Source organism: Apostichopus japonicus, chromosome 2 (assembly GCF_037975245.1).
Source record: "Apostichopus japonicus isolate 1M-3 chromosome 2, ASM3797524v1, whole genome shotgun sequence".
Taxonomy (NCBI): Eukaryota; Metazoa; Echinodermata; class Holothuroidea; order Aspidochirotida; family Stichopodidae; genus Apostichopus; species Apostichopus japonicus.
The window spans coordinates 16,474,530-16,499,808 of record NC_092562.1 but is presented as its reverse complement, the minus strand read 5'-3'; the positions used below and the strand labels follow the sequence as shown (position 1 = coordinate 16,499,808).

Genomic DNA, 25,279 nt, shown 5'->3' with positions numbered 1-25,279 from the left:
TTTTATCAATACCAAGGAGCTGTGCTAATTCTTTAAACAAATTTGACTCGAAATTTCGGCCCTGGTCAGTATGCAACTGTAGGGGAACACCGAACCTCAACACAAACTGTTCTACAAAGACTCTGGCCACAGTAACTGCCTCCTGGTTTGGGATCGCATAAGCCTCGGTCCACTTAGTAAAGTAGTCCGCTACACACAAAATATATCTATTTCCCGTGTCGGTAACTGGTAAGGGTCCCAATATATCCATGGCCACTCTTTCCATGGGGGCTCCTACCACGTACTTTTGCATACGTGCTCTATGAGATTTAATTGGACCCTTCCTTGAAGAGCATTTTTCACATTGCCGACACCATCTCTCTATATCCTTATGATATCCAGCCCAGTAAAATCTAGATTGGACTCTCCTCATAGTTTTCTTAACACCTAGGTGACCAGCTGTGGCATTACTATGTAACAAAGACATTACCTCATTACGCATGCTTCTAGCCACCACTAATTTCAAGGAGATCTCATTCCCCGACTCAGATTCCCATTTTCGATAAAGAATACCGTTTCTGAGACATAAGACCTTCCACATACCCCAGTAAGTTTTGAAAGTCTTGTTCTCAGCTGAAATCAGCGACCACTGTGGCCTTTCTTTGGAAATAAGCATCCAGCCTATGATTCGACTGATGTCGTTATCACCCTGCTGCGCCTTCTTAATGTCTTCTACAGACCACTGGTCCACCCAAGCACCATCTAGCTCTAGCCTGGGAGCAACTATCTTTGGCACAACCTGTCCATTATCTTTTACACTTTGAGTTGGACTTTCTACTGATGTAGCGGGTTCCATCCCCTTCTCAGCATCTGTCCTAATTTCGTCCAGCCTATCCGTTTGACTCCCACCCTGTTTAGTTTTACTACGGGTTACAACCGTACATACGTGGGTGTCAAGGGTACCCCCACTTTCACTGAGTTGTTGTCCAGTAAGATTCCTCCCAGTATCTTCTACTGTACTTAATTCCGTTTCCTCTAAACGGAGGCAATACCTACAATCTACGCACGGGCGTCGGGAAAGCGCATCTGCATTCCCGTGTTTACTTCCTGGACGGTGCTGAATTTCGTAGTTATAAGTGCCCAGCATTTCAAGCCATCGCGCAATCTGCCCCTCGGGTTGTTTAAAATTAAGTAACCACCTCAAAGCACCATGGTCAGTTCGCACAAGAAATTCAGCACCGTACAGATAATGGTGAAAGTGTTTAATTGATGCTACTATAGCGTACAACTCTTTTCTTGTTACGCAATACCTTCGTTCAGCCTTACTAAACGATTTACTAAAATATGCGATTACTCTTTCTTCTCCTCCCTGGATTTGAGAGAGAACACTACCCAAGCTTTCATTGCTTGCATCTGTGTCAAGAATATACTTGTCACTGGGGGTGGGGAAGGCTAATATAGGAGTAGAGGTTAGGGCTACCTTCAAGGCGTTAAATGCTTCTTCGCATTCCTCATTCCACAGAAATCTTTTTCCCTTTTCTGTCAAACGATGTAAAGGACGTGCAATAAGAGTGAAGTTTTTAACAAACTTCCTGTAATAAGAACATAAACCTACAAATCCTCTCACGTCACGAACACAATTTGGCCTTGGCCAATTTTTAACAACAGCCACCTTTGACGGATCAGTCGAAACTCCGTCCTTGCTAACTACGTGTCCAAGAAACTCCACTTTTTGTTTGAAAAGAAAACATTTCTTAGGCGACAGTTTCAGTCCCGCTAATTTGAACCTCGTAAAAACATCATCTATGGCAGCAATGTGTTCCTCGAAATTCTTTCCAAAAATAATTACATCGTCTAGATAGACTAAACATGTTTGCCACTGCAAACCAGATAAAATTTTCTCCATCAATCTTTCAAAGGTGGCTGGTGCATTGCAAAGCCCGAACGGCATGACACAAAATTGATATAGACCACTGTGGGTGATAAAAGCGGTCTTTTCCCTATCAGACTCGTCCATTTCGACCTGCCAGTAGCCACTCGCTAGGTCGAGGGTCGTAAACCAAGTGGAGCCATTAAGACTATCTAAGGAGTCATCGATTCTAGGGATAGGGTAGCTATCTTTAGTGGTAATATCGTTAAGCCTACGATAATCTACACAAAAACGAGTTGATCCATCTTTCTTTTTAACTAAAACAACTGGAGACGCCCATGGGCTGGATGAAGGTTCAATCACCCCCCGTCTTAACATATCTGAAACCTCGTTAGCCGCATCCTCTCTTTTATTCAGAGGCAGTCTCCTAGCATGTTGTTTAATAGGGGCCACCTCTTTAGTTGGAATTTTGTGTTTCACAATATCAGTCCTTCCTAAATCCTCCTTACATTTTGCAAAAATACTCTCATGCTTCAGAAGAAGCCTCCTAACTAAAGCTTTTTGATTTTCATCAAGTGATCCTTCCAAAGAGTTGTACAGCCCTAAAATGTGATGTGGTAAGTCAGTGACTCCCCCACCCTCATTGGAAGTGTCACCCTCCGTGTTTTGTACCGATAAAACTTCCTCTACAGGCTCACACGTGGCCGCCGTAACTCCTTCATACACCGTGACCGGCACTGAATCTACATTAATCATGCGGATTGGTATCACGTGACTCTGGGGATTAACCACAGCTTTAGCTACCATAATTGAGTGTTTCTTTACAAAATTTTCACAAGGCTCTACAATAAACTCTGTTCCGTCTAATTTATTGGCAAGTTTACCTGGTACTACAATTTCCTGGCCTGGACTTATGCAGACTGTCTCAGCTACCGTGATTCTATTCACTACGTTACTAGGGGCATTCAATCTCTCGTTGCCGAAACATTGAACCACAATATTCCCAATTTGTATCTGACCAAGGCCTAGATCTATTTGGCACTTGTATTTTGCGAGGAAATCACACCCTAATATGAAATCAGTAGATATGTCTGCAACCCACACCGGGTGGCTGGCCGAAAAATCTCCCATCTTCAATGAAAAATTACCACAACCGAACAACGGTATACTTCGATCATCGGCCATAACCAAGTCCTCTCCAGTTTTCTCTAACTTTGGCCGTGCACTCTGAACAATTTCCTGATACATACTACGTTTCACCACACAAATATTTGCACCCGTATCAATCAAGCTATCTAAAGTCCTACCATGGATTTGTATTCTTGCGTACAATCCATCTCTATTATTCTTTTCACTAAGTGACGTAACAAAGGGCCTTTTGGGACCACTAGCCGACTCATGGCCCGCTGAACCGGCTTTTACTAGTTTCCCGAGTTATGACTTGTCCCATTGTTATCAGATACTTTTGGTTTTGGACAATTACGAGCAAAATGCCCAACTTCTTTGCAGTTGTAACATTTGTTGTCCTTGATCATATTCTTACCCTCTCTTTTACGAGGCTTTTCCGAATTCCCGTGGCTCTTCTCTAACGATTTAAAACATTCCTGAATTTTAGCTACCATTTTCTCTACAACTTGGTCTAAATTACTCTGTACCTCTTTCGCCAGTTTCTGGTCAGTATCAGGGGGGCCTGACACAGCTCTAACTAACCTTCTACTATTTCTCTGATTTTCAGCCTGTTGAAACGTTTCAAATTCAATTGCTGTTTTTACTGCGCTGTCCAAACATTTTGGGCGAGACTGATATATTCCCCAGCGCATGTCAGTATCAGCCAGCGCATCAATAAAATGATCTTTTGCCAAGGTCTCTTGTAGATCATACTTAGCTCTAATTTAACCAATCTCCGGACTGACTGCGCTAATTCTGGAAGGTTTTCACCTTTCTTTCTTTGTTTGTTCTTTAACTGAGCACGGAATAATTCTGTTTGATTTTGTGACCCAAAACGTTTAGACAGGGCGGCAACAAGCGAATCGTAATTACGACGCATCGAGGTATGAAGGTCGCCTAATACTGACAGCGCTTCACCTCTTAGGGAAGTGGCAAGATGCATTCCTTTAGAAAGGGGATCCCATCTATTCATTTCTGCTATCAATTCAAACTGTACAATGTAATCATTCCACTCACTACTCCCGTCAAATGCTACGGGGCGTACTTCCGTTCTCTTTGGGTATATACGGGAATCTGAGGGAGGTACAGGCAAATCATTAGAATGGTATCTAACGGGCGGGGAATATTCCCCCAACTGCACATTTCTATCCGAGTTGTTGACAACTTGTCTATCATTAAGTTGATCATCTTCAATTCTCCTATAACTTCTACCAGCCTCCCTATTCACATAATGGCCAGCTTCATGGCGACTTACGGAGGGACGGTAGTCCAAGTCGTAACCATAATGATTACATTTACTCCATTCGCCTACGCTAGGATAACGTTTCTTATCGTCTGCTCTATCTAACCCCTCTAGAACTGACCTAGAATTACCTGCACCACTGATCAAATATTTATCTCTATACACTGCATCCTCACTAGGGTAACGGATCCTAGAGAGGGAATCACCCCTCGAAATTCCACTTGGCCCCGGGCCAGTTACACCACCCCATGGCATACTGTCAGTCCCAGACTGACGAATTTCGTAACGCGCAGCCCTTGGCTGCAAGTCCTCCACCCCATATTGGGCCGCATTTCTTGTGTCAATTTCCCTGGAACCTCGTCCAGGTACGCCCCCTAATGGCATATGATCAGCCCTAGACTGATATAAATTGTACCCTGCAGTCCCTGACTGCGAATGCCTGACCCCCATATGGGCGGGACTTGGCGTGTCCCTTTCTCTATCCGATAAACCATCACCAAAATTGATCAACGGTGCATTCTCCCTATTAGACACAGTTCTACTGAAACCATTTCCCAGATCAAGTTTAACTACACTATTTGAAATTAAATTACGAGGGCATTCAGTAGGGGGCACATTTGCCCTCCTCTCACTCACACCATCGTCCACATGCCGGGGCTGCTGGTTTCTTTCTCTCTCCTCAAAATCACGAGAAACCCTCATACTTATGTCACCCGTCGCAGACGGAGACCTAGCAGCCCCGAAGCTTGCTTCGCTAGAACGCTTAGGCCCATTTAAGTAATGATTACGAGAATTTGAAAAATACTCACGTGGTAGCGTACTGCCATCCAAGCCGCCGTCACTGGGGACGCACTCATCTACCACCATCCAATCCTGATTACACAAAACATTCCCATTCTGAATCTCACTAAGTGTGGGTTCTTCGCGAACTCTGTTTTCAAACTGTGAGCCCGAACAGGGTGCAACACTCTGTTCCCTACAGGAAACCAGTTCCTGCCTTGACACACAGGTGTCCGAATCAAAGCTAATTAAATCATTCATGCTCAACAGAAAACAGAATCCGATCGCTTGCCACCAATGTAACGCTAACTCAGTCTAAGATTCTGGGGCGTCCAAATATTCCCTGCTGAGGACTGGTGGTGGTATGGAAACAAATGCGGCTTGGATGGTTGTATGTTAGTAAACGACGAGCCTTAAATCTCGCTATTACATGCAAAAGATATAACACATAGATAAACGAGTAAAGAACAAGCGCTGTGTAGATTTCGCAATCTATTACTATAAACAGCCACGGTACAAACAATACATCGGCACGAAGCCCTCAAATATAGGTAGAAAAACATGCACTTAACGATAATGGTCACAAACGAGGTCTCAATACCGAAGTAGAGTCCTATAACGATACGTACAAAAGTGTATAAAAGACGAATACAAGACAGATACAAGTACGACCACAATGGTCGGAGCCAGGGCTACTACCGAACCGAACGATTCAGATCGGGAGCGAAGACTGGTCACAAGTCTTGAGATCTGCTTCAGCTGAGCTGGTGAGCAGACATCACGTGACCTCTAATTATTACGTAATGTAGCCTACGACAAATAGAGGGCGACATATAAGATGACCAACGGCATCACAATACGATTCACTTACGCGTCGAGCGCAGAGCATACACATACCACGAGTGTCTGTACAGCATGATTACATCAACTTCGCTTACGTTGACTCAATAAAGATTCGGAATTTAAGAGATGATTAATATTAACTTAAGCGTCGGAAATTTCAAAAATACACAGAACGTGATTACGGTATGATTACAACGCCCATATACGTCACATTTAATTTATACCCACGGGTAATTTTTACCGAGACAATCATCTGCCTATTCGGTTCATTATATGTTCGTCTGTAATTATAGCATGCTAAAGTACTTGCTAGAAGTTTTCAAAAAGAAAGGTTTTAACTCTTCCAAAGTGTTCTCTTGAAATTCTAGTAAATGGACATACAAGATGACTGAATGTCCAGTGAGGTAAATTTCCTTCAGGGTGCACGTGGTAATATAAAAAAGTTAAAGGATTTGACCAAAGATGACCATATTTGAATATCTGACATTGTTCTTATACAGCATATATCTTTCAACGTGAATGTGCATGGCTTGCACATACATACGACCATATGTACCTCACAATGTATTTCTCATACTTTGTTCAGTTATAATATATATATATATATATATATATATATATATATATATATATATATGCAGCCGTCAAACCAACAAAACTCCTCAAGCTAATTCTATGAGAGTATCAGCAAATTTCCTCGTGGTTGCTCATTTTGGTAAGTTATAACGTAATTCACGTTGCGGGCCCTCGATCATAATACCTCAACAAACAGCTCGCCCTCACAAAGAATTAAGTTTGGCGCTATGGCATGGCTGATCGATATTCTTATCACTACCACTGGAATCATGAGAAAACAGATGAGAAGACACATACACGGGTCTCCTCATCTGTCTGTCTAACTTTTTTATGTATAATTGTTTATGTGTTAAAGTAAGTTGGCCTGACGTTTTTTATTATTTATTATTATTATTTATTTCCGATTAGTATGGTACGTGTTTGGTTTATCTGCTTCTTGATGCATATGCAGATACAACAATGAAAATACACGACACGGCCTGCCTTATACTGTATCAAACAGAACAGTGCATCCAATTGGTTAATTGTAGAGAATTTGTGAAACCGCAATGAACAACCCTCATCTGTTGATCAGGGAGGTGATATTTTAGACCTCCCTGATCAGTCGCTGTTCATCCTCCAATCAAACGACAGCAAAACCAGCATGAAAAAACGCGCTTGTTTTCAAACGCGGTCAAAGCTGCTTACATGACAACAGGAGGGTTAATAGTGTGACCGCGATTAGCGTACGAAATGTATGGCTGACTAATACCAGGGAGTTGCATAACAACTCCCTGCTGATACTATATACGTTTGAAAGTAATAGTATACTCTTACTGAATTAACGTCTGCTTTCTTATTGTTCTTTGTTTTCTTTTCACACGGGGAGGTTGTTTTAATCCTTTGATAATTTTCGCACACGTATCAGCGTTTGCTATACATTCTCTTATACCCCATTAAGGGAGTATATGAACTGGAAAATTTCCAAAAGGATGGTGATCCTCCTGCGTTAATGTGCTTCCTAGCTAATTACTAGTTAAATCAGGGAGTTGTAACTCACCTGTTAAACAATCTGGCTATAGGTCGGGTCGTGAGCATGAAATGATGGGTTAATGCCTAGAAAGCCACAGTTTTAGGGTAACATTAACAGCTCATATGTATAACACTGCTACCATTATGTGCACATGTATAACACACTTATATGGCGGTGATCCTGAAAACATAACTTCAAAGCTAATACTTGCCCGTTGAGCAATTTGTCGGTGGCTAAATGGATGAAAGGTAGTCTGCATATGCCACAAATTATAGCACGCTATATATAACTGCCAGAAGTTTACAAAAATTACCTTCCAGGAGGTCTTTACTTTCCAAATTGTTCTCATACTTTCTACATTAAAGACATAAAATGACTGAATGTTAATTTCCTCAAGGGTGGTAATACAAATACAATATTTTTTTTGTTGTATCAAAGGTGACCATATTTGAATACCTGGCATATTAGGGGCCAAAACAGCAAACCATTGGAGCGGGATATACTGGTTTTGTATTGGGGTGTAAAATCTAAACAATTGCAAGTAAAAGATTCAAAGTAAAGAACATACTTTACCAAACACCTTTTACGAGGTACAAAGTATATATTTATAAATTTGTAGTTAAGACGGTGCATTCTTTACTGCAGGAATGCGACAACTTAATAACGATTTTGCTCTCCCTTTCCTCTCTCATTCATTGCTGCAAATGTTTCTGTTGCAGCGATAGAAAGCAAGTGTAAATAAATGACACATGTTGACGCCAGAAATGTGTTCCACGTTCATTTCTATTGAAAATTTTCTATTGTAGATAATGTTATTGAACTCTGAATTCAAACATGGAAACGTTTTACAAACATTCACCTCAAAATTAGTGGAACAATGCCACGAAGATTAATATATAGAATGAAAAACAACTTGTAGGTAGGGCCTATTGCTTACCGGCTAGATACAGACGTAACGATTAAAATGAACATATACGTGTACTGCACGCGGCCGCGTACACTAAACACACACATATATACATATGATCCGTATTGTGCCACGCTTAGGGAATTGTGCCCACGCTTGGGAAAGTATGATTGAAATATATTAGGCTAGTTGTCATGAAACCTGTTCTTAAATTTAACAATTTGGAAGGCATTACACCATGTACAAACGAGAAGGCCCCATGAAAAAAATGCAAGTGAGACAAAAGCCTATACATCATATACTTTCTTATATTCTCTTTCAAACACTCCGACCCCCCCCCCCCCCTCTCACCCGTTTAATTTTCGAAGGTGTTTACGTTGCTACGGGAGAAGTTTGGGTGTCCAGTTAGGTTCAAACTTGTTCTATGCAACTAATATAGGTTATGTAGAAGGATTAAAGTATGCTGTATTGGCCCATATATGCCATATATTCAAAAATGGTCACTGAACCCCTGGTCAATATTCTTAAACGGTTATATTACCTCGTTGGAAGAAAAATTACCTCACTAGACATTCAGTCATCTTTTGTGTTCATTAAGAATGTCTGAGAACAATTTGGAGAGCGAAGACCTCCAAGGAAAGTATTTTTTTGAACATTCCTAGCAATTATTGCAAGTTGCTTAATTTGCGGCCAATACAGTCCACAGATACAGTCTCAGATACAGACATATGTACGATTAACATATAAACATAGACAACATATGTATAATGTACGCAGCCGCATACACTACACATATACATATTGGTTAACATGCATTTGTGACAGTAACTTTATTGTGCCCACGCTTAGGAGAATTGTGCCCACGCTTGGGAAAGTATGACTGAAATATAGTAGTCTTCACAGAAACTGTTCGAAAATTAAGCGATTTAGAAAGCATTAAAACCCAATACAAACGAGTAGACCCTCTAGGAACTGCACTATTTAAGAAGCCTATATATTACATACTTTCTTGAATCCTCTTTCCCACCCGACCCCCCCCCCCCGACACATATACATATATACACATTTTGGTTAACATGCATGTGTGACAGTAACTTTATTGTGCCCACGCTTAGGGGAATTGTGCCCACGCTTGGGAAAGTATGACTGAAATATAGTAGTCTTCACAGAAACTGTTCGAAAATTAAGCGATTTAGAAGGCATTAAAACCCAATACAAACGAGTAGACCCTTTAGGAAGTGCACTATTTAAGAAGCCTATATATTACATACTTTCTTGAATCCTCTTTCCGACCCCCGACCCACCCCCCCCCCGACACATATACATATATACACATTTTGGTTAACATGCATGTGTGACAGTAACTTTATTGTGCCCACGCTTAGGGGAATTGTGCCCACGCTTGGGAAAGTATGACTGAAATATAGTAGTCTTCACAGAAACCGTTTGAAAATTAAGCAATTTAGAAGGAATTAAAACCCAATACAAACGAGTAGACCCTTTAAGGAACTGCACTGTTAAAGAAGCCTATATATTACATACTTTCTTGAATCCTCTTTCCGACACCCGACCCCCCCCCCGGGCACATATACATAGATACACATATACATATTGGTTATCATGCATGTGTGACAGTAACTTTATTGTGCCCACGCTTAGGAGAATTGTGCCCACGCTTGGGAAAGTATGACTGAAATATAGTAGTCTTCACAGAAACTGTTCGAAAATTAAGCGATTTGAAAGCATTAAAACCCAATACAAACGAGTAGACCCTTTAGGAAGTGCACTATTTAAGAAGCCTATACATTACATACTTTCTTGAATCCTCTTTCCCACCCGACCCACCCCCCCCCCCGACACATATACATATATACACATTTTGGTTAACATGCATGTGTGACAGTAACTTTATTGTGCCCACGCTTAGGGGAATTGTGCCCACGCTTGGGAAAGTATGACTAAAATATAGTAGTCTTCACAGAAACTGTTCGAAAATTAAGCGATTTAGAAGGCATTAAAACCCAATACAAACGAGTAGACCCTTTAGGAAGTGCACTATTTAAGAAGCCTATATATTACATACTTTCTTGAATCCTCTTTCCGACCCCCGACCCACCCCCCCCCCGACACATATACATATATACACATTTTGGTTAACATGCATGTGTGACAGTAACTTTATTGTGCCCACGCTTAGGGGAATTGTGCCCACGCTTGGGAAAGTATGACTGAAATATAGTAGTCTTCACAGAAACCGTTTGAAAATTAAGCAATTTAGAAGGAATTAAAACCCAATACAAACGAGTAGACCCTTTAAGGAACTGCACTGTTAAAGAAGCCTATATATTACATACTTTCTTGAATCCTCTTTCCGACACCCGACCCCCCCCCCGGGCACATATACATAGATACACATATACATATTGGTTATCATGCATGTGTGACAGTAACTTTATTGTGCCCACGCTTAGGAGAATTGTGCCCACGCTTGGGAAAGTATGACTGAAATATAGTAGTCTTCACAGAAACTGTTCGAAAATTAAGCGATTTGAAAGCATTAAAACCCAATACAAACGAGTAGACCCTTTAGGAAGTGCACTATTTAAGAAGCCTATACATTACATACTTTCTTGAATCCTCTTTCCCACCCGACCCACCCCCCCCCCCGACACATATACATATATACACATTTTGGTTAACATGCATGTGTGACAGTAACTTTATTGTGCCCACGCTTAGGGGAATTGTGCCCACGCTTGGGAAAGTATGACTAAAATATAGTAGTCTTCACAGAAACTGTTCGAAAATTAAGCGATTTAGAAGGCATTAAAACCCAATACAAACGAGTAGACCCTTTAGGAAGTGCACTATTTAAGAAGCCTATATATTACATACTTTCTTGAATCCTCTTTCCGACCCCCGACCCACCCCCCCCCCGACACATATACATATATACACATTTTGGTTAACATGCATGTGTGACAGTAACTTTATTGTGCCCACGCTTAGGGGAATCGTGCCCACGCTTGGGAAAGTATGACTGAAATATAGTAGTCTTCACAGAAACTGTTCGAAAATTAAGCGATTTAGAAGGCATTAAAATCCAATACAAACCAGTAGACCCTTTAGGAACTGCACTATTTAAGAAGCCAATATATTACATAATTTCTTGAATCCTCTGTCCGACCCCCGACCCCCCCCCCCTCCCTCTCCCGCGCCTCTTCATTTATTTTTCGAAGGTGTTACATACCGGGAAGTTTCGGTCTCCAGTTAGGTTCAAACCTTGTTATATGCAACTTTACTAGGTTAAAGCCCAATACAAACGAGTAGACCCTACACTACTAAATATTACTATCATACTAAGTATGATTTATTGGTCCCATATATGCTACATATTAAAATATGGTCACCTTATTTTAAAATTCTTAAACTGTTTTATTAACCACCTTGGAGGAAATTTACCTAACTGGGAAATTTAGTCATCTTGTTGTGTGTGTTTATAATGTCAGCGAACAATATGGAGAGTGAACACCTTCAGGAAAGGACTTTTTTGAAAACTTCTAGCAATTACAGCATGCCGTAATTTGGGGCCATTACAGACTACTTTTGATGAGTATACGTATTTGAACTCGAAGCCCCTCACCCCACAATCAATTTCCCCTCCCTAAATCTATTACGCCTGATTGACTCTGCGATCAATTTCATATATAGGTTGATGATACCTATACTTACTTTTAACTTAACATAATATGTTGATTACATATATCAACTGAAAATTATAGTGGGGGATCATAACGAGGAAGAAAGTGTACCCATCAGCTTTAGATTAAAATTGTATACGTACGCTTATGAGTACGGAATTTCCGACTGTGGCACTCTATTTTTCATAAATTCTTGCTATTTGTGAGTGACCTACAATTTTCGGTCAAACTTGACCTTTAATCAGTCATATTTACCACGTTTTCCTTGTCATATTAAGAAATTGTATCTCGCGGTTCTTATACTCCACCTTACAACACTTCGTGTGATTTTGAATACTCTAAAAAAAAATTCCTAATAAACTATTGCACAACGTATACAATTAAAACGCTCAATGTTATTCTACGGAAGCTTAAAATGGCCATCAACATAAGAAAAACTTTGCCCATAAAGTGAAATTTTTCAGTAAATTGTTAAAATAACAAGATAAAATCTTATCCAAAAAAAAAACAGAAAAATGTTGGATTGCTTAGTTGCTTAAACTGAGCGATTGAACAATTTTTGAAAAATGTTTAATTGACAACTTATCATATCTCGTGTATTTGACATTTTGCTGCAAAGTGTTCACTTGTTCACTTCGTTCCATCTGAGCAATTGAAAACTTTTCTGCAAAATGTTCAATTGACAACTTATCTTATCTCGTTAATTGGACATGTTTTTGGCAAAATGTTGAATTGTTCACTTCATCCCAATTGAGCAATTGTAAAATTTTCTGCAAAATGTTTAATTGGCAACTTATCGTATCTCGTCAACTCAACATTTTTCTGCAAAATGTTTAACTGTTCACTTCATTCCCAATGCTCAGTTGGAATGAAGTGAACAATTTAATTTTTTTCATGTGAGTGATAAATAGCCCCCCCCCCCCAAGAAAATAATATTAAGCGCGCTAGGAAAAAGCAATGTATTTTGGGGTAGTTCACTATGTCTTCGAATATAATTTGTTGAAAAAGAAAAGTTTTCCCCTTTGTTACATTAACATAGCTTTTTTAGTTGGTATTCTATGTAGCCTATCAAGCTGATAACTTATACTCATTGCTTACTCGCTAACCAGAGTGATTAATAAATTTGTGAAGTGAGGGCCAGTGGTACAAATGTACCAAAAAAACAAAAGTGCAGTCGCGAAAGATGGAGTGTCTGACTGACTGACTGACTGACACTGACTGTATCGTTGACGAGTAGGGTGTGGGGGGCGGGGGGGGGGGGGGCTGCGGGTTACAAGGCAGCAGTCGGAATTTTCTGGCACCAAATCCCATCCAGTTGGAATTTCAGCCACTACATCTCTCCCCCCCCCCCCCTACCCACTCTCAATCATCAGGCCTTAGTTACGTCCCTGTGTATAATACGTATAAACGACGTTCATTACTGTTTAGTTTTTACGGAAATGTCGAAAATAATTTATATCGCTTGAGAAAATAAGCATTATGCCAAAAAATTGGCATATTCACGTGTGGTGTTTGTAAAAATCACGCACCTATATGCAAATATATAATAGCTAAGATTGTCCTGTGTCCGTTATATAATTCCATTAAAGAAATGCATACCTGAGACACGGAAGTATTATCCTGTGAGGGTACCGTAATACATTCATGCAGACACATGCAAGTCTTAAATAAACAGAATAGCACGTCCCAAACATATAGACCTTCCTTACCGGTTTCGAACCTCTGGACATACAATCAGCGTCCATATAGCCTAGTGGTTAGAGTGTCCCCGTACAGAGCGGGAGGCCCGTGGCTCGAATCCTGGTGGAGGCTGAAAGTTTGTTTCACTGTTCTTGATTTACAAACTCATTACGATTTTCATATATATATATATATATATATATATATATATATATATATATATATATATATATATATATATATATATATATAGATATATATATATATATAAACCAAACATTGGCTGTTTTACTTCCAATCACTTACCTAATTCAATTATTGTATCTCACTCGAGATCCAGCCTTTCTCTAAATGCAGCATAGTTGTTTAACAGTTTTTCCGTTATTCCTATATATATATATATATATATATATATATATATATATATATATATATATATATATATATATATATATATATATATATATATATATATATATATATATATATATATATATATATATATATATATATATATATATATATATATAGTAAATAAACATACATAAGTGCCGTATAAAGGCAAAAATAGAGCGCCTACATTACAATACGTAGCACACACAGCGAAATCCATATGCATGTGCCGGATCAAGGTAATGGTTTTATTCTCCAATAGTTATATATATGACACGAATTTTCCTGAAAATTATTGCAAACTACATCTCGATCAAGTAACGTTAAATACACAAGTGATATTTAATAGCCTATGTTGAATGTCAAAAAATGGAATGTAGCTATATCATTACGCTGTTGATATGGAACTGAATAAAGTTAAAAATTAAATACTGCCGCATTTTGAAGAGTGTCAGAATTTCAAACCTTTTAAAATGATAACTCGTGGGTCTCTGAAAAATATAGCAAGAATGTGTTTGTGATTACTGTCAAAAAGGCGTGATATACTGAATAACATGTAAATATCAAACGCTATTGTCACTGTGACACGCTTCACATTGTTTAATTGTTTATTGTAAGATTCCAGCTTCTACATGATCACTGATCGAGTCAAAGCATGGTTAAATGATCGACAAACTGCTATATTCAGTTTCCTCCGACTTTAACATAAGTTCACGAGATCGTCAACAAGTTTTAGAAGCGGCAGTTCACGGCTTCCATACAGATTTGAATTTAGCTGTCTATTGTTGCTGGACCGTAGAATTCGGAAATATCAATGTTGGATGCTAACTATGGAGCTACAGAAGAGTAGAAAGGACATTGTACCATTGTATGATGGAGGTTTTTACCTCCATGATTGTACTAACAAATTTATGGACTAGTAGAACATAATGATAATATAATAATTGCAGTTTCCATGAACTGATATGTGAAAAGAATCGCTTGCGTTGAAGTCTTTTCGAAGACAAGACAAAAAAAAAACAAAACAAAAAAACAAAAAAACTATGGCTTGGAGGATTCACACTGCGTACATAGCATCGCACAATTTTTGTCACTTGAAATCCAATCGAGTTTTCCCTTTGCTGTTTTCGCCAAGTTAGCTTCCGCGAACCCGCGACGTTTAAATGAGCATTTACAATAATTAGGGTACTTTAATTAGACCTCCTTTAACGCTATATTGGGGACCCAATGCAACCATGTGGTGCACCCCACCCACTCACCCCCCTCCCCCCTCGTCAGGTTCCCCAATATGTGGTAAACCTCGGAACTGGGATATCGAACAATCGGTACTCAGTGTCAGGCTTCAAAAACCTCGCCTAAACTTTGTCGGTCATAGCGGCGCAAATCCATATTTGAGATTTAAGTAATTTTTGCTTAAATTTTGTGCGAAACTTTTTCCAACCTCCTACCACATGCCCCCTGCCCCTCCCCCTTCCCCCCGTTTTAAATGCTCCTCTTACGATTCCCATTGTCCATATTCTTTTTCATAGATTAGTCGAGATAGATTTCAACAGTCCATTTTTTGCTCTGCCGATTTCTCTCAATATGCCGTCAAGTGATATTCGAAGAAGTATATTCAAGGCCTATATCATGCACGTAAAGCGATGAAACGCACAAATACCCACCGCAATGTATGTACGAAACAGAAAAGTATACTGCTCACTTACTATAAATACCATTTCCAGATGAGGAAGTGAAATTTCCGGTCACTTCACAATGATAAAGTTTACTGTCTGTCACTTTGCAGTTCACTGGTTGGCTACTCCAGTTGGTTAGTAACAATAACGTATTCAGTATAGTTAATTACGTCACAGCCTGGGCTTACTAGAAAGCGGGCAATTTGAAATCAGTAAAAGGCGGCATCACAAGTAGCAACACGTTGGTTTGATTCACACCGCACTTGATCCTCAGTCGAGTTCTACATTGCAAAGAGCATTCAAAATGGACGATTCCGGCTTCGTGGTTTATTGCAGAAGTAACAGAAAGCTCCGTGGAAGCAAGGTTGCCAGTTTATAAAAGTACACTTTCAATTCAATCCGTCGCTGGTTTTTAATGATGTTCCGCAGGAAAATGTCATACGTGTATTGGAAAAAGAAAAAACATTTAGAAGCAGCGACAGTTGGAACTACCGCGGCAGTATGCACATGTTGTGACAGAAAGCTCGATGCAAACATTTCAAGGAAGAATTAAAGGCACTCCGAGCACTACTGGCTGAGAAGGAACAACTTCTTTCGAAAAAAAAAGAAAACGAAGTTCTCTGTGCTACTGGATTGTTCGGTACGTAACATAGGCCAAGACTTATTAATGTAATTTTTCAATCACTAAAAGTCACCGTTATATTAACCCTAGACCTGTACAGGCATTCGCTTCTTTAAAAACGATAAATTAAAAGAGTTAAAATATGACAGTGAGAGAAATAATATAATAATCTCCTTTTAGATATCTGTAAAATGTTTCATGCACAATTTGCCAGGGTATACTGTTATTGATACATTCACGTTCTAACCTTGTGATGGTGAACGTCACCCGACCACGTACCCCTACCTCCCCCAACCCATAAACAAATCTGCTTTGTAAACCGTTGAAATATACAGTGGCGTAGGAAGGTACATTTGAGTAGGGGGGTTGAAGACTGATGGCCGGCCCGGGGGAGGGGTCTAAGGGGAGTTTTTGCATTTCCAGGTGGCCTCAGATGCAATTTGGTGCAATAAAGCACACTTCAACACCCACCCCATTTTGTAAACTTAATTTTGTATTTTCACCTGGCCTTAGATGCAATTTGGTGCTCCAAATGAGATTTTTTTTTCTCATTTGGAAATGAAAAAGGGGTTTTTCTGACTTGCGAAGCGGGGGGGGGGGGGGGGGCGAGGCGGAATGATACTTCCGCGCCTCCACATTTTTCACTGGGGGGGGGGGCTGGAGATATTGACAGTTGGAGCTAATATGTTTTTCGACAAAAGTAAACTATATGCCAACTGGTTTTTATATATGTCTAATTCATACTTATTCTTGTGTCTTTGTTTACAGAAACTTCAGTGTAGATTGAGCGCAATGAAGAACATAGACTGGTCAGAGGAGAGAAAAGACAGACTGTACAGTGATGTCAACTGAGTATATGTCATCCGAGGAATCTGACATGGAGAGCGAACGAGCTAGGGTACCGTAGTGCAGGAGTTCACTTGGGAGTCGGAAAGACTGAACAAAATGAGGCTGGACTCATTCTATAAGGACGTTCTCCTTAGCGAAAAGTCCAGAAAAAAGGATACCCACCGTTAGGAAAGGAGACGTATCTTTAAAATGCGTACCAACTGACGCCCCAACTTGGGCTGTTAATTAGGCTGAACAATAACAATGAAGGTATGACCCCCCTCCAAATGGTGAAAATGGTCATTGTTTGATGTGCCGGATTAAGCTTGTGGGAGGCCCGTGGCAAACAGTTTATTGGAGCTTCCATAGAGATACATTGGTACCGGATAACGCCGGATGTATAGCTCACAAAAGACATCTATTTGCCCACGGTAGTTATGATACGTAGATAAAAACATCACATAAAAACAGTCATTGATCAACAGCGTAAAGACTGCATATCGAAGTCCATTTCGTTTGACTTCTTTGAACTTTTTGTACCATACAGCGTAGAATAATGTAACGTTATAACAATATTTCTTTGAATTTTTTTACCCAACGTTTAAACTCGTGCCCCAGTTGCACGTGGATAATCCTGTCCTGAGCATTTGTTGATTAATGAGGCACCAGGAACAAACAGCAAACGCCGTTGTTTCGGATACAAACAAGTTGCAGTTGACGATTTTGTATAATAAAGAAGAGTTTTCTCTAATTTAACATTTGGTGTAATTACATGATACCTTTAAAAAGAAATCCTGCCTGAGATAAATGCAACAAGGAAGAAAGAATATGCCCATAATAATAGATGTCAGATTAATTATTATTTTCTTGTTAGTCTTTTGCTTTAATGGAAGCCTCTTTTAAATTTCCCTTCACAGCTAATATATTCCATCAAGGGATTAAATGTTAAGGATTAAGTTATCCTTAAAATATTTTCAGGAAACAAAAGCCAAGAAAAAAGCATGATTCTATTAATTGTTAATGAATCATTTAGTAAATCATATTTTAAAATAAGACATAGCTATAGAGCATAGGCCTAATAATTTGTCGAAATGTTGTTGTACTTTTACGTTTGTCTTTTATTATTCATGCATGGCTAATTCCAGACTTTCAGGGTAAAAAAATTAGAGATCTTGTTTGGGCTATCATTGCATTTTATATCAAAATATATGTTAATTACAATAAAATTTAAAGCAGCAACAAAATATTAAGCGTGCTACGAAATGAGGCAGGAAGTGGTGTTCTGTGTCAAGTTCGTTCCACATAAAAGAGGCTGGTACCGTTTCCGGGCCTGGGTGGACGGGGGGGGGTCGAGGGGCCGATAACCATCATGGAAGAAGTGACTAGGCGTTTATATCATCTGAGGATAAACACACCGAATTTTAAACATAAATTTGTTTGGTTCAATTTAACTGCTGATATGTTAAGTTACTTCAAGTGGGTAGCTGGTTTTCAGAGGTTTGGATTTGCAAACTAGTAACTAAAAATAGAAACATTCCATATTTACTTTTTTTTTTTCCTTCTTTCACCTGGCATTAAAATCGTTGCATGTGTATATAATTGCCACAATGTAAGTAGAGTAATATTTGGGCATCAAAAAACATTCTCCGGACAATAATGCATGTTTTGAAATTTGAAAAGGAAAATGGCTTCTCGAGGTTTAAACTTTGTATTCAAAAAGCTGAATATTCAACACTATGATGTAAAGCAATATTGAGTTGCATTTAGATGTATTTACACATTAGAAGTGGTATTTCGTTCATTTACACTAATTTTTGTGTAAGTGTAAAAATAACAAATAAACGTTTACGATGCGATATGAGGTGCAAATATATAAATAAAAAAGTGGAAAATCAAACGAGTGTGATTTTATATTTATTATTTTTAATTTTCTTTAAATCAAATGTAATATTTGATAGAGGTGGTCCGTGTATTTCTCAGCCTAATCAACCCGATTAAGACTCCCTAAACGTGGCGAATAAGCCCAGCCCCTGTATTGGTCGTAAGTAATGTGTTTACGATGACCACGTTTCTCCGTATATATTGGTGTAATCATGGCGTTTACGATGATCAATGCGAGAAGTTTACTGCTGGATTCAAACGTAAACTCCAGATTAACGGTCATGTTTAAGGTAGCGAATCTGTTGTAATTGTGACCGGAAACGTAAAGATTACCCTTCCCTGAAACCGCACGATTAAGTGAGCTTCACCGTATTTGGATGACACTTGGCGTTTACGGTCACCGCGTACTCGGTAAATAAGTCATCGCGAACGCGGAAAACTCACGCGTTTAAGTTGGGTCGTAAGCTTACCTTAATCACTAGTTTCAGGAGTGGAAACGTAACGGAAACAGGCTGGAACTCGGAATTTACGTCGCAATTACAGACCGAAAACGGCGATTTAAACGCGTGTTTTTTTCCCGTGATGTTTAATGACTAAATACATATAAAGTTCTATATCCTCAGTGGAATCCTATACCACCGTTGAGATGTCCCATTGCCTCGACGGATAAAAGTGTTTGTTTGCAAAACTTTTACTAGAAGAAATGTCATCGACTAAAGTCCGCTGACTCATTTCATAAAATTTGATAAGTATACATGTCAAAGTATGTCATTGTCTCCCATTTTTATGTAAAAGGTCATAATATATAAAGTGAAACAAAAGGAAAATTATGAAATAAAGGAGTGTCGCATGTTGTAACAATTTTTAAAAAATCAAGGGGGTGATATATTTATATGTATATGTATATATATATCCCTATATATATATATATGTATGTATATATATATATATGTATGTATGTATGTATGTATGTATGTATGTATGTATGTATGTATGTATATATATATATAAATATATATATATATATATATATATATATATATATTTATATATATTTATATATATATATATATATGTATATATATGTATATGTATATATATATATATATGTATATGTATATGTATATATATATATATGTGTGTATGTATGTATATATATATATGTATAAATATATATATATATATATATATATTTATATATATTTATATTTATATATATATATATATATATATATATAATGCGACACTCCTATATTTCATAAGTCTATATTTAACAATATTGGACCATAACTGGAGTGTGCATGCTTCGCTTCAAGTAAAAGCTAATGGGATAATAAAACGGTTACCGCCCTAATAATTATTGTGTGATTATCATATCGGGTTTTTGGTTCTGTTCACATTCAGTTAGGAATTAGTCGTATATAAGTCGCGAATCGTGTACGTGGTAAAGGCACAATTCGTACAGATAGTCGTCTTCACGGATAAGTTCACTTCACTCGATGTATCGCTGCTAGTTTAGTTATGGAGAAAACTAAAGTGACAAAGTTTCTGTTAAGCATCGTTGCTATGGCACCAATATTGGCACCGGCTTTAGCTACCTGTCCCTCTAACTGGACGGAATATTCAGGAAGCTGCTACAGGTATGTGAAACTCTATCAAAATGGGTGACCTACAAGGTCGGGCCTAGGATGTGGCCCAGTGGGGGGGGGGGCAGGCCGTTTCTTTTAAAATAAAATTGATCACAAAACTTAGGTATCTATATGGCTAGGCCTATACATATAGTGTGAACATTTAGCACATTTCTAGACAGGGTATTTCTTACTTTTTTTAAAGAGTGTTTGATTACGCACCTCTGTTTTGGTAGTATTTCAGTAACTACCGATACTTGTGACACCCTCTTTAGAGAAATCCTGGATCCACTACTGATCTGTGATGTCACCAGTAACGTGTGTTTTTAATTTTGAAAATTTGTTGATGATTTCTATATACCAGAACCATGGCAAGCTTTGTTTTGCAATGAATGTACTTCTTTTGCCATTTATTAGGCGTAGCATTTTCCGTGTCGTTCACTAATAACCATTTAATTTTACAAAAAATATCATGGAATGTTATCTAGAAGCTACATTGCAATCGATCAAACTACTAAAATGCCCCTCTTAATATTTCTAATAATTCTAAATGCATGCAAAATCAGTTATTTTCAAAAATTGTATTCGTGTAATATAAAATTTGACCCGTCGAACTGACTGATGCATCGTGATGGGATGCTTATTTCCAATCCTGTCGAAATTTTATCAAAACCAACACAAAATTTGTCTTATAAACCAAGTGATGTCGTTGTGTTTTAGTCAGGCTGATAATACGGGGCTCACTTTAAATTTGAATATTTTCAAACCGGTTGAAAGAGGTAAGAATGGTAAAAGCGGGGATGGTGAAGACTTACATACGAGTCGGTTTGAAGTTGAAGTCAACGTCGGTCATGTGCCAGTTTCAGGAACAACAGAAAGAAACACGAAATAAACCGCAGGGGAGAAGAAAAAACAACAGATACGGGTCGGTGAATGACTCGACCGTTTACGTCGACGATATCATAAAGTGATGAAGCGCCCTCTAAAATTCAAGTTATGGTAAAAGCTGTGAAAGGAATCCTTTGGAAGATGTATTATATGTTACTTTTATGTTGCTCTTTAATTTCTCTAAAAATAGTTTAATGCAACCTGCATTCTCCTACTCTCGGAGATATTCTGTGGGAGTAAAGCACCCTCCTCCTATCAATAAAGGATGAAAACCGGGTCTAGGTTGGCACAGACCTAGAGATGGTTTTACAAACCCTTCAAGATTATCACGATGCGGTTGTCAATGGACCGCTCTTGATTTAACCAGAAACACCTCGTAAACAATTCAAACCCCTCCTTTATCCCCACCCCATCTACCCCCCCCCCCCACCCTACCCAATGTGTCCTAAAATGGTGGAAGTTACTTATTAATCCATCCACATTGATCTCTTTATGCAGGTTTGTCAACCAGGTCCAATTGAAGTGGTTGGATGCCGAAAACGAGTGCAGTAAGACGGGTGATGGTCACCTGGTATCTATTGGTACACAGGTAGAGAACCAGTGGTTACACGATTGGTGGGTCTCAATGCTGGCTCCTTTAAGTGGCAGGCAGTTCGAAGTAAGTCATATACTTTACCCCTATACGGAGTTCATATATAATGGTTCACTCATTAGTAGTATTATACAATATCGAATACGGCGCATGTGTTTCGTACTGCGCAAGTCCGTATGTGGTCTTTCAAGAAGTCCGTGCATTGAGAAATTGTTGGCTTTCAGAGCGAAGTACTGGTTTGCATTATAAACTACATAAACGGTTTTGAGCATGCAGTCGAAGTTTCAGACAAATTTTGATACAAAAATTGAAAATTTCGAGTTATTTCTCCTTAGTCCTTTGAAATTGAAGCTAAAAAATATGAGTAAAAGGGGTTATAATTTTCAGACGATATAAGCAAATTTTTGAAGGAAAATAGTAAAAATTTGAAGGGAAAAAGTCAAAGTTTCGAGAAGATGGTTAATATTTTAGGCAAGACGTATTAAGGCTATAAAAAGTGAATGCGGACCAGAACAAAGTATCGAAGCAAGGTCTTCTAACGTCTTCTTAATGTTTTAATTAACTTTAAAAAATAATGAACTGAACTTAAAATAACAAATTAATCCTTACCCCCACCCCCCACCTTCGCTTCTTCCCTCACCGCTCTCCCAAAACTTCAACATTTTCTCGTCGGATCGTCGTCCCCACCCCCCCCAACCCCCTTCTTCCATTCTTTCTAGAACAGTTTGAGTATATACTACATTCCCCTTTCATCTATTTTCTTTCCTTCTTTTGCAGTATATTTGGACTGGTTTTACAGATCGAGATGAAGAGGGTACGTGGGTATGGAGTGACGGAACAAATGTCACTTTTATCAACTGGGGAGGAGAACAACCTGATAACGGAGGCGGAAACAGCGACTGTGGAACCATGGTAACCAAACAAGCTCGTACTGACGGCAAATGGGATGATGCGAAATGTTTTGCTAAGAAGGCCTACATGTGCGAATATGCTATTATTTAGGTTTGTGGAAAATGTTTCCCTTCTTTGTCAGTTGTAGTGTACTGATACTGATAGAGCGCCATCAAAAATAAATATGCATAAAACGAATAGTTGAGTGTCGTGTCAACTTTATTTGGACAACTTGCTCTCAGTGGCGGCGGAACCGGGGGGGGGGGGCTTGGGGGGGCTCAGCCCCCCCAATGAAAAAGTTGAGGGGGCAAATGCATGATAAGCCCCCCCAATATTTACCAAGGCTCCGAAACGTGCATCTGCCCATTTTTCAATGCATACTTGTCGATCTGTCCGATGCACACGTATACTATAGGTGTAATAATTTTAGTAATTGCTGGGGGACCCTCGGCCCGTCCCCTGGCTATAGACCACATTGTCACCCCAACCGCGTCTTCACGCCCCTTGAAAAGTGGAAGCAGTGAGTGTGAGTACCGGTAAGCGTAACACAACTTCGTCTTAGGCAAATGACTTGCCTCATTTCAGCCAGTTCTCCAACATCCCCTTACTTAGTGGCGGAGCGTCCATATATACAGTCAGGGGGCGGATGCCCCCCCCCCCCCCCGACGGACTCAAATGGACTGCTGGCGCCCTTTTCAGCTTTTCACTACTTTTTACTTATTCGCGATTATTGACTTTTTTTATTGCGCTCTCATCTACCTATTGACATTTGTCATAATCTGTTGGTGTAATTTTCCGACAAAATGGCGACGACACCTCTTTATTCTCCGTTTATCTGCAAATTAGCAAGGCCCGGAAAGGGTCATTTCCTGCAATCTAGGGAGTATCTTTACTCAAAAATTTTCTGTACGCTCCGCGCCAACCTGTGGTGGTGCTCCGCTTAGATAGTGTCGAAAGCGCCCAGTACAGACCATTCTTGCCCCCCTGACCAATACCCCTAGCTTCGCCACTGCCCTTACTACACTACCTTACTCGCGAGTACACTACGAGTAATAGCTACTCTCTTAAAACACCATCGAATATACAAATTACAATGTTTTTACAGACTTTTACGTGCAATCTGAGAAATTGCAGGCTTGAGACCCATATTTTAGGGCTAGGTATTCGCAGCATAAAACACTCGGAAAGTGCCGTTTCCGACCATCTGGGGGTTTGAAAAAACCCAAAATTTTCTTGTACGCTCCGCGCCAACCGATGGTGGCACTCCGCTTAGATAGTCTCCACACATTAGCCCCCCCCCCCCCAATAATTTTCCCGTTCCGCCGCGCCTGCTTGCTCTTCCTTACATTTCATCATGATATAGTCGATCCACGGCCACAGATCCGACATCAGTTCTTTTTGGTCTGATCGATGAAGGATGCCTTTAATTTCCTTTCAGGTTAATCGTTGCTAGTTTTTGTATAGTATTTGTATATTTGTATATTTATTTGTTTCATCACAATTTACAGTGTGACGGGAAGTCTCCTATAAAGCCTGTAAGGCTTAACAAAGTAGGAGACTCCCCAAAAAGAAAAAAAAGAAAGAAAAACTTAAGAATAGAATATAGTACAACAAGTGATCCATATATGATCAACGAAATGAGGTTTCAGGGAAAATAATGTCCATACTACTCTCCATATTGGATGCAGTAGATAATAGTTCATTAAACATCCCGAAGACATTGGTCTTCTTGTTATAATTAACATATTTTATTCGCTTTTAAGTTGCTACCAAAGAAAAAATACTAAAGAAAACCGAATGTTGTAATAACCTATATAAAGTGAGCCGCAGCGGCTACTGAATATTCATCATTTTGCCTTCCCACGCAGCCAGTTGGGACAATTATTAATGCTAATACCTCTCTAAACTGTCCTCCCACATGCTTCAAAGCACTGGTACTGCCAGTAGTCAGTAAAAACTTTATCTGATACTAATGATAATACCTCTCTAAACTGTACTCCAATATCATGCTCTCAAAGCACTTGTATTGACAGTACAAACAGTTCCTAACCTTGATCTGATAGAAACATTATATTCATACTGCGCGTACTGACAATACGAGTGCTCTGAAGCGGGACATGAC

The 25,279-nt window shown here is 39.2% G+C and overlaps 1 protein-coding gene across 3 annotated transcripts in view; it reads left to right on the top strand.

Moving 5' to 3' along the window:
* Positions 1-23,355, top strand: part of LOC139980000 (alpha-N-acetylgalactosamine-specific lectin-like) — a 74,314-nt gene extending 50,959 nt beyond the window's left edge. For 2 of the 3 annotated variants that reach the window (XM_071991338.1, XM_071991348.1), the window contains exons 2-3: positions 22,173-22,332; positions 23,044-23,355. In XM_071991338.1, coding sequence (XP_071847439.1) covers positions 22,173-22,332; positions 23,044-23,268 — 385 coding nt within the window. In that variant the 3' untranslated portion in view covers positions 23,269-23,355. Of the gene's footprint in view, positions 1-20,583; positions 20,799-22,172; positions 22,333-23,043 lie in introns of those variants that run through there. The other variant, XM_071991329.1, reaches the window with a different exon arrangement.
* The last annotated feature ends 1,924 nt before the right edge of the window (positions 23,356-25,279 follow it).